We start from the raw sequence: 15,845 nt of genomic DNA, 5'->3' as shown, positions 1-15,845 counted from the left end.
CTTACCACTATCTAAACACACTGTATATTTTACCCATTTATCTCATTTCTTTTCTTTTTCTTTTTTCCCATCTAGAATGTAAGCTCCATGAGGGCAGAGAGTTTTGTCTGTCTTCATCTCTGAACCCCCAACCCCTGGAACTGTGCTTGAGGTGAAAGAACAAATGGGTAGATAGATGCGTGGATTGACAAATGGATGAATACCAAGTGAAAATCTTCCCCTTTAACCTACAGAGCAATGGGAAGTCACTGACATCTTTACAGTAGGAGAGGAACGTGATCAAGCTCAGCTTCGGGAAGTTTCATGTTGTGGGAATTACGCACTGTTTTGGAGCAGTAAGAAACTGGCCACAGCGAGGCCACTTAGAAAGGCACTGTGGCCGCCTGAAATGCTGTGCAGGAGCGCCAGGTGGAAGATGCTACAGAGAACCTAGAGACCCCTCCACTGACCAGTGGGGCACGTAGGAGAGGAAGCCATCCGGGATGCCAGAGGGACTGAGAGAATGGAGATGGGGAAATACCAAAGGGCACTGCTGCGAGGCAAGCATAGTTCCATGGACTCTGCAATCAAAGGATCAGGGTGAGTCCTGACTCTCCTCAACACAGTGAGACGCCCTGAACCTCAGTATCCTTACCGATGAAATGGGAACTAGAAACACAACTCACATGTATCAACCACTGATTGTGTTTCAAGCACTATACTGGGCACTCCGCCTATGTCAGATTGTTCCATCTTCACTGCAACTCGGAAGTTGTTATTAACCTGGTTTCCAAGTGAGGGCAAGAACTGTCCCCTTGGTTAATAACACCTTTTAGACTGGGAAGTGATAAAGATGACTCAGAGGCCCCTGTGTTTTTCCTGTGTGCAGTGCCTTAGGTTGGGGGAACAATGCTCCCACATTATAAAGGGAAGGGTTACGAATATTAAATAACAGTAAAGCTATCCCATTATCTCAGAAGGTAAAAGCGCCGTTAAAACGCAAGGTTAATTGGCATTCAAGAGAAACTCCCTGATGCCTTTGATCTCAATCAGGGGTGCCATTTTCCCTCCCAGGAGACCTTCTGCAGATTTCTTCTTCGCTCAGCTCTGATTTGCACAGCAAAGTCAGAGCTCGGTTTCTCTCTGTGGTCATTCTGTAGAAGGCTTCACTGGTGGCACTTTCTTGGCGTGGTTGTAAACTCCTTGGGGTTTATAATGGGTGCGCTGAGGTCATCCTCACTGTGCTTTAAGAGGGCTGTAATGGGAATGATGGATTTCGACATAAACTACAATTGTTCCTCACTGAAAATAGAAACTTCTTAATGAAAATATGCTCTCACTGCTTGGAGCCAGAGGAGGCAAATGCAGGTTGAAGAGATTCATTTAAGATTTTTAACGGCGCGAATGGAAGAAATGCAAAACATCTAAAGCTTTCAGCGGACTAAAGCATTTCATTTCTTCTCTAACTTCTGCTTTCTGGTTTACTATTTTAAGTGCAATGTTTAGTATGCTTTTCAAGAGTTCTAATGAGACGTTGCTGTGGGCCCTGCTTTCTTCAAATCACTTACATCCATCTTGCAAACAAGAATCAAAAAGGTACTTGCCTTTCAAACCACAAGGGATAGACAAATACCATAGGACGTTTAGAAGTGCAAGTTCATGGCTAATAGACGTGCAGTTGAAGAGTGGACATTCCTAGCAAGAACTGTCAGGTGAGCCGATAAAGGGAAGGCCCTCTGGGTTCAGGGACAGGTGTCTGTCCCCTTGGCCAGCCGGGGCTTTGGAGCACCATGAAGGGTCCATGCTCCGTACCTCTCACGCCGCGGGAAGCCTGTGTTATTGGACCCTAGGTGCCATCTCTCTCACGTATACTTCGTGACCCAGTGGTTTTTGCCGGCCTCCCTACAGTCGGCCACCACTTTGAGCCCCTTTCTCTGATCTAGAAATGGAAGCACTCAAGTTCCCTAAATATGATTCAGATGGAGCTTACCATCAATTCAAAGGCAGGTACAGAATTGCATGTTTTGGGAGGCTTTCTGGACAGCCTAATGAAAGATCTATCATTTATCATTTATTTCTAGGAGCAAAGACAGTTGAACCATCTTCAAATACCTCACTATTCTTTTTTTTTTTTTTTTTTTTTATCCCATGCGTATTCATGAAACCACAATTGTAAATTTGGGTGAGTTCAGTGCTGTTGTCTCAGATGAACAGAAATGTTGCAGATTTGCCCACACGACTGAGTTGGAGCTTCATGTCATGAGTTTTAAAAGGAGGAGGAGGAAAGGGAGGAGGAGATGGTGAAATTAACCTCCTCTTCCTCCTCTGATCTCCTTTTAACCCTTATTCGCCAAGGTGGACTCCAGGAGAAAGAGAAAAGGAGGGACAGCCGCTCTGGAGGAGTGGGATGCACTTCTGTGACTTCTACCTCCCGTGCCTTTCCCCTTGGCCTCCCATACGCCCACTGCCACCCCCAGGCCACCACCAAAGCCTGCCTCCAGGGTACGCTGCAGGCTCTGCACCGAAATGCAGCCAATCCCAGGGCACAGTTCCCGGAACCAAGCACCACCCAGTGGACCATTTCCTCTTGGCGTTTGATGCATGCCATACTATTTCACAGTTCGAAACTCTTCTAGAACATCTGCACTTAGATCTCTTGGGTTGGCCGTTACGGGTAATTTGGCAAAGCAAACGCCATGACTGGTCTCTTGCGTAACCCTACAGCTGGCAGCAGGGCACCACGCGTGGAGATTAAGCAGTGCTCACTCATCCAAGAAGACTTCGCATTTCCTTTTATGGAGGGATAAATGCTCTGGTTCGTTCTTTCCCATTGCATATATTCTTTTTATTATTGGCTGACTTTAATGATTCTTTGAAGTTAATTTTTAAATGTGAATAGCAGGATTCCACTTAACTTTTGGAAGCTTAAGAGGTGTCTGCCTCTAGACTAGAGAATGCTTTTATAAATAATGAGACTGCATTTAGGTGATAATGAGTAGGCAGGACCTAGGACTCTGCCATAGGGACCTAAACTAGCAAAGTACTTGGAAGTTCAAAGAGTTGCGGCCTTTTAATGGAATTAACAAATACATACGACTATATATAAGAGAGATAACCAACAAGGACCTACTGTTTAGCACAGGGAACTATAGTCAATATCTTGTAATAACCAATAAGGGAAAAGAATCTGAAGAAGAATAGATATAGATATGTATAACTGAATCACTGTGCTGTACACCTGAAACTAACGCAACATTGTAAATCAACTGTACTTCAATTTAAAAAGTAATAAAATAAAAACTTGGAAAAAAAGAGTTGCAGCCTTTTCAAAGAACTGGCATCCTGACATCCAGTGTGCTTCTCCAAGACCAGACATCTTACCTGAAAAAAGGCCAACTGAACTAACTTTTCAATTGTAGTGTACATTCTTTCTATTTCTTCTTCCTTTCCTAATTAAAGCAAAAACAAAAACTTTCAGTCTATGAGTCTCTAAGCAGACAGCCTCTGAATGTTTCTTTTCTCAGCTTCAGAGGCTAGATCCTCTAAAATATTTTTGTATCTTTTCCCGAATTTAGCAGCTGTTAGAAAATGATCACAAAGTGCTGCATATTCCTGGTTCTCAAATTACAATAATAAAGTTTTCCAATGAAAATCCTAGGATCTCTTCTCACATTCTCACTGTGAAATACAAGTGGGAATTAGGACATTCCTCCAATAAAGTTTAATCAGAAAAAAAAAAAGGCTGTATTTCAAAATGAAGTCCACTTTTTCTTTAAAAGCAGAGTTCATTGACCAAGACCGATTTCAAAATGTTTTCTCTAATACCCCAACATATGAAACTTTGATTTAAGTGTTCAGGAAATTACAGGGATCAAACAACTGGCCAAGACTTCGGTTTCCAGGTTTCTCCAAGCCTTGAGAGTTCCCTGGAGGCTAATTACTGTTTACTGCTGTAGACCTTCCTCCTGTTCTTCTGTAACATTTTCCATCTTAAGAAGGATCGTCCCATTCAGCCGAGGAGCCTGGTGACTGAGTGGCTGAATGGAATTACTACCAGTGGAAACTATGCTGCAAGAGGGGTAGATAAAGCAGCTGCAAAGCAAACCTCGGCAGTTTTTTCCATCCTCCCCAAGCAAAGTTAATTAGCATAGGGAAAATGACTAAGGTGTTGACGTCACCTCTTTCCAGTAGAAACTTACACTGTGTCTCTGCCTGCCTGCGAGCAAGTAGGACTTGACTCAGGAATTTGGTGTCCAAACAGGATGCTCTGGAAGCGGTGCTTTTTTTTCCCGGTGGGGGCCGGACCTCGGTGCTTTATAAGTGAGGGCTCGAGAAAGAACTTACAGCCTCTGGTAAAGGAACCTTACTTGGGGCTTGACCGCGGGAATTGCTGTAGCTTTCACTGTAAGAAAGCAAGATGCACTTCAGAAACTTTAACTACAGTTTTAGCTCCCTGATTGCCTGTGTGGCAAACAGTGAGATCTTCAGCGAAAGTGAAACCAGGGTAAGGCTTCTGATATAATGTGATTTTTGAGAGTTTTCAAACTATTATGTTAATTGGGACTATTAGCTGAAATACTTGGTGGGGTATGTGGTTGTCTTGTGCATTTGGGGGTTTTGAAATACATCCAGAATGCTTTGAGCCTTAAAAATCAAAAGGTGTTGCCTGAGGAATTAACTGTGAAGGAATTTTTAAAGCTCTCAATATTTAAAAACGTCTGTGTCCCTTGACCAGGTAGTAAGGGAGGGTTTGGCGTGGTGTTTTTTCATTCTGTGTGGGTTGTATCAATAAGTAAACTTTTGGAGGGAGGACTTTTCTGACAGTGAACAGAATGTTTCACTTTGACGTTTAGAGTTCAGGATACTTTGATTTTTATCTCAGGAAATCAATATTGGAAAGATATTTGAATGTTTGCAGTAATTACAAGGGCCTGTCTTCAAGTTTCCAGATTTCTCTAGCTGGAGAAAATGCAGCCATAGCAAATAAATAATAAAACTGGATACATAACTTAAGTGTGGGATGAGTATACCTCCTGGGAAGCATCTCTCATTGATGGTTATTAATATAATTAGTAATTTTAATTACTATGCTTTTCTTCTTCATTTGATTAAAATGTAAGATTTTCATCAGTAGCTACGAAGCTATCTAATTGATCTCTAACAATATTATATATGAATGAATTCTGTATGTTCTGTTTGGGGGGCGGTGATCATGTTATACCTTTATACCTAAAGCCCTACTGAGACATCGGAAGGTTTCTTTTTTTTTTTTTTTAAATCAAATTTAACTCCATAACTGTGTACAATGCTTGCAGGCCGGGGCTATAGTTTTTGAACTAGATATTAGAGCATGTTCTATGTGTAAAAGTACTACAAAGTCTATGTATTTAATGTTAGCCTTATATGAGTAAAATCACTGATTTAATTAAGTAGAGATGCCATCCACTAACTATAATCACTAGGTATCGGTTATTAGAACAAATAAGATTATTTTATAAGAGAATACTAATAGCATAATAGCAATACAAAATTAACAAGATAGGGTGGGTTCTCTTGGGTTCTGGTCCTAAGCCCTGACTTGTATTCTAAAAGTATTCAGCAAAGTCATCTCTCTTAAATTATGAATGATAACTTTAAAACTAAGCAGTTGGTCACAGTGCCTATGGATGAGGTCGTGTGAAATTCCAGATCTGCGCAGACACCCTTATGCCCCAGACTTGCCCGTGCTCGGGACGGGTGGAGAACAAGTCACGTGCAGCCAGATGAAATCGCAGCTTAAACATCTGCCGTGCATTCTTTCTCATTCTTTGCCTCTGCAACACCCCTCGTAGGAAAGTCACAGACATTTCCATCAACTAAAGAGAAGCCGGGGAATTTGAAGAGAGAACGTTTGTGAGCTGTTCCCCACTACCCCCGAGCCACCTGCCCCGTGGAGACATCAGCCAGAAGGGAATGCGGGACCTGCCCACAGCCCTGCCCTGTGGACCAGGCACTGAGCGACAGGGAGGCCCATCCCCTCCCCGGCTTTCTAGCACTGAATATCCTCGAAGATGTTCTCCCTTCTTGCTGGGAACCCTCTCTCCCCTCTGCAGAAGCACCGTGCTCTGCATAGGTCTCCAGGGTACTTGTGGGCTCCAGGGCCTTCTCTTCTCACCAGTCATCTGGGTGGAGGGCACGCTGCCCCATCTGGGCTCTCACCATCTGCCATCCCACCCCCATCTGACTCTCACCCCCATCTGCCTCTCACCATCCTCACAGTTTAGTCTGAAAAAGGATTCAGAAAGCTCGGTGACTAAAAGTCCCTGCATAATCTTCCTGGAAGTTTCAAGACTGTCCATCACCTCCCTCTCTTGTCAGAAAGGTTGCAGTGGCCTCCCAGGTCCCCCCAAGGGCACCACCACTCAGGACCCGGCCCGGGGTTGCTCCCTAGAGCTTTTCCCAGGAGTTGATGAACGCTGTCCTGAATCTAGGCTTTTAGTCCTTGAACTTGGGCATTTCAATTCTAAGAACTCATGCTGTTTCAAAGTGTTCACTAGTTCTTTTAACACTAGAGCTGGATCTGTACATGTATTAAAGCCAGTGTGCAGAAATGGGTTCATTGGCAGAATGTTCATTTTTGAAACCAGTACTATTTTAGAGAGTTAAAGAGTAACAGATTGAATGGGAACATAATAATGGGAATTTTTTAAAAACTGCTTCCTTTACATTAAGAAATGCAAGGCTTTTCATTAACTTCATTGGTTACCAATTCAATAATATATTTTTTTTTTTGAAATTAGCTCCAATGCTTTTAAGTCCAAAAGCCATATTTGATGGACAAAGCAATGCCCTGAGCTGAGTGGTGGGATTGGAGTTCACTAGATTGGGGAAGGTCACAGGACAATAGGGTCTGGCAGGCCAGAAGGGTGACAAATGACCAAACGAAAATGTTCCTTCTATTTTAAAAAGAATGTTTCCGTGACTGTAAGAAGTGTTGAAGTATTGGTAATTGTTCAGCTGATTAAATGAATTTAGTAAATCGTACATTCTTACTTTTGTATAAGATCACGTATATTAAATTAAAAGGGCAGAATCTCCCCAGAGGAGAAAGGTGGGTTCTCTGTCTTCTCTAAGAAAAAAGTTGGAAGTTCTTGACATGATTAATAATTTGGTTCCTCCATAAGAAATGTAATGAAGTCATCCAGTCAAAGGTCATATGCAGGTAAATTTCAACTCCTTTTATTTTTATTTTTCAGGCCAAATTTGAATCCCTCTTTAGGACATATGACAAAGATATCACCTTTCAGTATTTTAAGAGCTTCAAACGAGTCAGAATAAACTTCAGCAACCCATTATCTGCAGCAGATGCCAGACTCCAGCTACATAAGACTGAATTTCTTGGAAAGGAAATGAAATTATATTTTGCTCAGGTGAATCGAGTTCATTGATACCCACCCTTCTCCCTCCTCCCTCCCATCCTTAAAAGTAGCTTAGACATCCATTACGTATAGGTTGATTTAAAACTCCAAGAAATCATCTTGAGAAGGGCAAAATTCATACTCGAAATTTTTCATGTCACCTATTTTAAGAAGACATCGGGGTGTATTTGAAAGTGCCCTCAGAGATGACTTTCTTGGGTTGAGTGATGAGGGGAGAAAGAGAGCCTTTCCTGACTCAGGAAGGTGGAGGACCGCAGGGTCGTGGGCGTGGCTACCCTTGACCCCCCGGACCAGAGCGGTTCGGCTCTGCGCTGGGTCCCCGCAGGCCGCTCACTCCTGGCGAGCTGGTATCTGCAAGCCGGTCCTGCACATCAGCAGGTAGTAAGTGCTAAGAAATACTCGTGGTAAGCGGGGGTCCCGGCCCCAGGGCACTCCCGGGAGCTGTGCGGCGGGTTTGCTTTTTCTCCTGCGTCACCCTTCCTGCCTCCCCCAGCGACTGCCTTTTAGGCAGCTCACGAAGTTCCATTTGATGACGTTACCGGAGTCTAACGGGGGGGGGGGGGGGCAGGGGGAGGGGCAGGGGCTCTTCGGATGCTGCTCCCTGGTGAAAGAGACCCCCCACTGGGGCCCTGAGTTCCCCGTGCCAGTACGGGAGCAGATCCTGTAGAGGGGCTTCCTGACCTTGCGGGAAGGTGAACTTGCCCTTCCAGGGCAGATGAGAGCCGGGATGCCCTGCCCCCTGGTGGTAAGTGCGAGGCGCAGGCTTCAACCTTGGATCCTTAGGAGCAAATTCCCTTCTACGTTTGGTGGGGTTCCATATAAGTAATTACTTGGTCTCTCCTCGACTTTTTCTGGTTTATTAAAGTAAATGCATGTTCATTGTGAATTTTTTTGGGTGGGGGGGGTGATACTAAAGAACAAAGAAAATCCAAGCTGGTAAGATTTTGTTGTAAGATCTCTCCAAACAGCCCTCTAATCACTGGTATAATTTTTAAGCCCAAACTAGGATCTTGGTCATTATTTCTTATCATTATTGTTTTAAATATGTATCCTGGAAGGTAGATGTATTTTTCCTTCCTCACTTTTGGCGTCTGATTCAGAGCCCCAGAGGGAGGGAAGCCTGAGAGCGTGATGGGCAGGGGTCCTGGGTCATCTTAGAGATGTCGCTTAGCCTTTGGAGCTTCTGTGATAGGATGTGATGCCACCGTAATATGAGGAGCTGGAAGCAATTGATGCTGAGATCCCTCCTGACCTCAGGGACAGTGCTTTCCTTTTCCCGTGTATACTAAAATTATCTCCGTATATTTTCTGTCAGTCTAGTTCAAGCATAATTACTTGCAGTCCCGGGGCCTGTGAGTCCCCGTCCTGCAAGAGACCTCTAATCATGTTTGCACCATAATCCAAGTTCCCTTCCCCACCCCCTTAGAAACCGTATTGCGATTCATCCTTGGGCTGCACCTGTTCAGCTGTCTGGACGTGGGTTTGTCCTTCACACCTGTCTTCCGTAGGCTGCCATTAAGTGCTATTGCTGCTTCAGTTCTTCCCCCGAGAACAACCACCTGCATTTATCTCTCTCCTCAGACTTTACACATAGGAAGTTCACACCTGGCTCCACCAAACCCAGACAAGCAGTTTCTGATCTCTCCTCCTGCCTCGCCGCCGGTCGGTTGGAAACAAGTGGAAGACGCTACTCCCGTCATAAATTATGACCTTTTATATGCTATCTCCAAGCTGGGGCCAGGTAAGCAGTGCCCTCGGGTGGAGAAGGGGCAAGGAGACGTGGAGAGATTGTGGTCAAGGCACAGAGGCTCGCCTGCAGCAGGAGTGGCCATGACCCCATTGCTCTTTCCACTTCTCACGTGATCAGTGCCAGTGTGTGTTGTGAATTGTCTCTATTTGCTTTCTTCTGAATCGAAGTAACCCATGCCCCGGGGTGGGAGCATGCACGCCTGCCTCTGACTTCATCCCTTAGGAAAGCATGCAAGCTGGTCCAGGGGACCAAGTACCATGACCCCTCTGGGCCGCATCACGTGACTCCATCCCCTCACCCACTGAGCACAGCCGGTGTGAGGGACTCAAGACCCGGCCTCACGTCCTGTTGCTCCAAGTGGGGATGAGTGATTGGATTTTGGAAAGGGAAAACAGGCTTTCCCCACTTTTAGACATTTCATTTTTAGTCAAGGTAATTTCATCTATTGATCTGATTCTCCCCTGACCTTTTGAATGTGTGAGGGAACAGAGACCCATAGATCATAGTGGAGAAAGAGCCCCAGTCACAAAGCCCACTAGGGAGGGGTACTCGCCTACTGAGCTTGCCAGGGAAAGAAGAGGTTCCGGTCCTCAGAAGGGGCAAAGGTGTGAGCATTTAGGAAGAAAGGTACTCTGGCCTCAGGCTTCTCATCCAGAAAATGGGTATTACCGGGTGGAGTAGTAAACGAGATCATCGTGTAAAAAGAACTTCATATAGTGCCTAGCTTATCGGCAGTGCTCAAAACATGTTTTCTGGAAACAGTAAAATGTTGGAGGTTCCTGTCCTATCTGATAGGGTTTGGGTGAGCTGGCAGGTGCAAGCGGGGGTCTTGGGGGTAAAGAGGTTTGAGCTCCCCTTCTGCCCTATTCGTGGAGCAAATGCAATAAATGCTGAAGCCATCAGCTTTCTCCTTGACCAGCAATCTGATGTTCCTTTGAGTGGATGGTTTTATGTTCTTGGACCATCAGCAGTTCCACATAGAAAAGATTACATCTCTGAAAACATTGCTTTGACGGAAATTCCCTCTGTGGTAGAAAGCAAGACTCACATTACTTACTGCTCACCGTGGCATGAAGGTCAAGATGGAAGTGGCCAGTGCCCCTCCTGGCAGCTCCAGGTCAAGGTGTATTAGGGAGCAGAGGGTTGGAACCTTCTGGAATGTTAGAGAAGGGAGGAAGGGGATGTCCACCTGGGGAGAGGTGTCAGACTGCTCCAGAAGCAGGAAGTGCTGCTAGTGAACATTCTTCACACTCTAGAACCTACCACTTCTTTACAGACGGCTTGTTTGAGAAACCCTTCTGGAAAATAGCCATAATAAGATCAATTTGCCCTTAGTTTACTTAGGGCTTATGACCTTGAATAGTCTTTCTTTCAACAGTTGAAAGATTGCAAAGATTTTGCCAATATGATCCTGCCCCATGCTTTCTGGAATGTGACTCCTCGGCAGGTAGATAGGGATTTGTAAAGGGGATCATGACCAACATTTTGAGCGATCTCTCTGACCCTCCACCTTAATTCCCCCCTACCCCGAGAATGCTGAGGCTCTTTCCCCCTTTCAGACTCAGTTACAATAGCATTCCAGTCTCACGTGTGGGGTAGAGAAGAGGCAACACCTTTTTTATGAGTAAAAGCATCTTGACTGAACCTGATAAAGTTCAGGCTGACATAGAACAGCAGGACACGCCTGGTTCAAGGGGTTGATAGTTGTGTGAAAAAGGATATGGTGTGGTCAAAAATGTTTTCAGAGCACCTGTTTCAACCAGCACACCTATGTCTTTGTGCAGGGCCTCCCTGTGCTTCCTGCCCCTATTGTGGACTAGCAGGAGGCTCAAGAGGTCCTTTCCTAACACCTTTATTCATGCACCGTCTTTTCCTGAATGGGCGCTCCTTGCACCGGGGAAGTCCTCTGGGGAGCCTAGAGGGCCTGGTGAACATGCTAAGTGTAATTAAAAAAATACACTCCTTCCATACCTTCCATATGCCTGGACTCAGAGGGTTTGATTGAAAGCTGAGTCATTTACGGTGGTGAGATACAGAATGAGCCACCAGAGAAACACCAATCCAGAGTGCGGCTGCCTGTGGCCCTCAGTCCCCATTGGATGCCCGCGGAAGCTTGGCTGAGCGGAACCCTACGTGCGCATCCGTTTGCTCTTTGACCCTCGGGTCCTTGCCTGAGTTACCCTGCACTTATTTTCCTTCCCTAGGGGAAAAGTATGAATTGCATGCAGCGACCGACACCACTCCCAGCGTGGTGGTCCACGTGTGTGAGAGTGACCAGGAGAACGAGGAGGAAGACGAGGTGGAAAGAATGAAGAGACCCAAACCCAAAATTATCCAGACCAGGAGGCCGGAGTACTCGCCCGTCCACTTAAGCTGAACTGGCACCCGGACGAAGAAGTGTTCTGAATCATACTCACGAGAAGGAATCTTTTATTGTGGAAGTGGCCGGTCACAACTTTGGAGGTGGCAGCCTGTGATTGCTGTGGCAGAAATTCCGTGTTGCTCAGAAGAGAATCGAGGCTTTGTCTTCTGGTTCTAACGACGCTGCGCATCAGTCAATGCTCCTGGCTCCTGGGAATGTCCTGAGCCAATCACTGAGTGTGGGGTGATCGCACAAGGACTTCTGGGAACGTCTCGAGAAAACCAATAACGATAGTGTTTTGTACTTGTTCTTTTCTGGTAGGTTCCGTTTTTGCCAGGGGTAGGTTGATCAGTGGGTCCAGGGAGAGCCTTCTGTTTCTAACCAGCCTACAAGGTAGACTCTCTGTCCCAGTAGGAAAAGGCACCACGTGAAGCCATAAGGTGTCTGGTGCAGAAAGGTTGTGAAGACAACAGTGCAATGTGGAAACTGTAGTGTCTCATTTTTCCCCCTCACGTTCTAATGTTTGTGCATGTGTATTACTGATTTTCAGAACTAATCTTTGGTCGTATATAGAGTTACGCCATTGTTGTTTTCCATCTTTGGGGAAGATAGGAAAGCATTTGCAAAATCTGTCACCTTTCCAGATTCAATGACTGTCTTTGCAACAGCACACATGGTGGGGGATTCTACCGGTAATACACCCACTCAGCATCCTATTTGATGCAACCTAGAACTTGTGCTTTTGCAAAACAAGTCGATCTGAAATTCCTATGTAGCGTTTCGCTTATAAAACTCAGAAAATAGCAGTTTCACTGCCAACTTTTAGTGGGTGAGAAATTTTAGTTTAGATGTTTTAGATCAGACAATAAATGGGTTTCATTTATTTCTTTTATGTGGTGGTTTATATACATCAATCATAGCCAAAACCCTTTTTTGGGGGAACTGTCAGTTGAGATCATTGATTTTTTTTTTTTTAACCCCACTGAAACATCAAGATAAACTTGTAAATAAAGCTGATAGCATATATTCATACCTGTTGTGCCCTTGGGTGAGAAATACGGCCGTGGAAGACTAGTGTAAGATGTATTAACCTCCCTGTGAATTGTATGTTATAGAAAACGCCTTTCAACCATTTGACAGGACCTGAATTCAAAGCATGTGAAGTGGACAGTAGATGTGTGGTGGTATGAGAAAGATGCAGTGCCTTTCCCCATTCGTTCCTGACGGAATTGTCACACTAGGTTAAATGTTTGTAATTTTTTTCTAGTTGTCATGTGTGCGTCTGGTCAATAGGTATTCTATTTTGGCCTTACAATACCATAACAAGGTTTGTCCTTTTGAGATACCTAATGCCAAGTAACAATGCATGCTTTGGAAATGTGGAAGATGGTTTTCTTTAAGAAGCAAAGGTATGGGGCTGTCCATATCAAGACATTGACTGAATGTTCTCAAAACCCTGTTTACAGTACTTGGTGGGGGGTCGGGGCAGATGAGGGAGAGACCATTGCATAGCTGTTCAAGTGTCCCTAGTTAAGTGCTTTTAAACTGGAGGGGCTAACCTCAAGATATTTTTTTTAACTGCATTCTATAATAAATCGACACAATATGCTCTTTACGGAAAAGTTACCTGTTTGTCATTTTATTTCTAATTGTCAACCTGTGCGCCCTTTGAATTCTGCAGTCTCAGAAGGACGCATCCCTTCATCAGGTTGAGTTTGGAAACTCCCAGATCCTTGCTGCGATTCACAGAGGGTCATCCACACTAATGGTGCGTCACCTAGGGAAGGGGAAGATGGAGAAAACTGAAACCAGAAGTCTGAGTATTTCCTTTGTCCAGGGAGAGGATACTCTGATGAAAACCCTTTTCGCCAGCAGATCCACTAAAGGACAATCTTTCTGATTGTTAACTTAAGGAGTTTTCTTTCCTGTTAGAAAACATGCCCATGGAAGATACTAAGTTACAAAGGCCAGTTATGTTCAGAAAATCTGTCTGTTAAGCCTCCTCTTTGAATCTCACCTGGAACTCTTATTACAAATGGTGGTGAGCTCCTGGCCAGCCCTCAAAGGCCTAAACAACCCCATGTTTATTTGCCAAACTAGAGCAAAACGGTGTTCATCTTCATCGAGATGAGCATCAGGCATTTTTCCATGAAAATTCACTTGCTCCTCTGTTTTCCTTGTACAAGCGGCCTCATTCTGTCATTCCCCAATGGCACTTGCATATTTTAAATTCATATACGTTTGAGGTTTAAACATGTTGGAAAATCCACATTTCTACCAGATTGGTTGAATCTCATTGTTGAGGAGATTCACTAATTAACCACGGGGGTTGGGGGGAAGGGCTGTTATTTGTCATCATGTTGAATAACTAGGAGCCCCTGCAGAGCAGAACTGAATTGGGAAGTGTGCTGGTCCAGGATCCTGTTTCATAAATAACCCTGGAGGGAGTTCCCTGGCGGCCTAGTGGTTAGGATTCCGGGCTTTCACTGCCGGGGCCCAGGTTCAATCCCTGGTGGGGGAACTGAGATCCCACAAGCCACACGATGTGGCAAAACAAAACATAACATTAATAACCCTGGAATAAAGTCGAATTGTGTTGTCAGTTAATGCAGATTTCCAACAGTTCCCCTTACACAACTGGGGAAATACAGATGGCTGGTCCCACTGCCCGGGGAAGCCGTCAGACCCTAGAGTAGAAATCACAAGTCAACAAACAGCCTCACTCCTGATGGACGATGTCTGATGAGTGGTTCTGTGGCAGGTACAGCCTCACCAGAAATTCCAAAGCCAATAATGCTCACAGTCTGGTTACCTGGCAGATGATCATGAAGGGGCCCAAATCACGCACGTGCCCAGGACTCAAGCATCTCTCTAGCACTGCTAGCGAGAGGGCTCAGTAAAATATGAAACGACAGACACAAAACAGGCAGAATCACGCGGGATGCATCCTTTGCCATTGATTGGATGTGTTCCTTAAAGAGATTGTCATAGAATATATTTCTCATCTGATGATAAGTAGCTTGGAGCCATCCATCCAAGAAAAGAAAATCAGCCCCTCAATGTATGCTAAATCCAAGCAAAGGGCGGTAAATGATGAGAGAAGTATAACATTTCGTGCGTCTATTAATACTCGGGCTATAAACATTGACTTGCAGTCAGCAAGCATTTAGGATTTTTTCATGTCCAGAATGTTGTGAGAATTAGTGCCCGCAGGAGATTTGGGTTTTTGGAGAGCTTTAATTTTAGGTGAAATTGTACAGAACTCACTACCAACTAAATAGATTTTCTCAAATATTCATTGCAAAGGATTAAATATACTATACAGACATGTTATGACCAACAGTGAATCGGCAGTTGGGGTATGTCATATTTTACAGCATTTAAAGAATCCTGTGGAATATTTGCATTAAGTGCCTATCAAGTAGATTTCATCTAAAGGTCACCAATTCAGATGGAAATTACATAACTAATTTACCTTAAAATTATCTGAGAAGAAGTTAGAATATAATAAGAAATACATTTTTTTCTTCTCCAATTCTCGTGTCTTCTGATTCTAAACCAGGACATGTAGGGAATTTTTTTTTCAAGTATGCCGCCACACTTGGCAATCTTTAATTCACATCTGAAATCCTCACTCTCGTGACTCACCAAAAGTTACATGGCAATCAGGTAGATGGATTTTATTCTCACATACCTCACTTTCTTCAGCACTCCCTCCCGCTGTTCGTGAAAGGTCATTTTAATCATGACTACGTTTATGAAAGCCAGAGAAGATTATTTGGAAGTGACTGAGATGCAGTGCCTACGTGCACCGTTTCTCTTTCTTTCAAGATTCCGATTAGGGATCCGATGACCATTCTATACAGCGACTGACAGCCAAGCTGCTCACAGCTTGCTGTAGCCCCTGCTCACAGTTGTATCTTTCAAGGCTATCAAGAACGCCCCTCCTGGCTGACATTCATACTCTGGTCATGTGGAATCTGCAGTGTTTCTAACTCACTCTGTTCTCTCTTCCCTGTGCTCCACTGAGCATGTTCCCTAAAACATTATCCCACTGCCCCAGCCCCGCCTGGGCTAACTCCACAGTGATGTGTATACCGTGAGAACCGTCCCATGTCTGCCCTACTCACCTCTGTCTGAATCACTAGCAGCTACCACTGTGCCCAGCCTGCAGTGCTCAATAAATGTTCCTGAAATAATTAGCCGACTCATTGATATTTGTCCTACGTCTCCACCATTAATGTCTCTTCCCCTGAGAATCCCTCCCAGCTACTCCTGCTTGTGTCACCCATTGTGTCCCATACTTCCCTGTTGTAGTATGTATTGCCTTTTTAGC

At 44.6% G+C, this 15,845-nt stretch overlaps 1 protein-coding gene across 2 annotated transcripts in view; it reads left to right on the top strand.

The window, feature by feature from the left end:
- The window catches only part of RCAN1 (regulator of calcineurin 1), a 94,030-nt gene extending 80,895 nt beyond the window's left edge, over positions 1 to 13,135 (top strand). The window contains exons 1-4 of one of the 2 annotated variants that reach the window (XM_007183733.3): positions 4,209 to 4,483; positions 7,215 to 7,388; positions 8,979 to 9,138; positions 11,352 to 13,135. In XM_007183733.3, coding sequence (XP_007183795.1) covers positions 4,397 to 4,483; positions 7,215 to 7,388; positions 8,979 to 9,138; positions 11,352 to 11,524 — 594 coding nt within the window. In that variant the 5' untranslated portion in view covers positions 4,209 to 4,396 and the 3' untranslated portion in view covers positions 11,525 to 13,135. Of the gene's footprint in view, positions 1 to 4,208; positions 4,484 to 7,214; positions 7,389 to 8,978; positions 9,139 to 11,351 lie in introns of those variants that run through there. The other variant, XM_057545410.1, reaches the window with a different exon arrangement.
- Positions 13,136 to 15,845: the final 2,710 nt, after the last annotated feature.

Source organism: Balaenoptera acutorostrata, chromosome 4 (genome assembly GCF_949987535.1).
Source record: "Balaenoptera acutorostrata chromosome 4, mBalAcu1.1, whole genome shotgun sequence".
In the NCBI taxonomy this organism is placed as follows: Eukaryota; Metazoa; Chordata; class Mammalia; order Artiodactyla; family Balaenopteridae; genus Balaenoptera; species Balaenoptera acutorostrata.
This window is presented reverse-complemented; position numbering and strand designations above follow the sequence as displayed.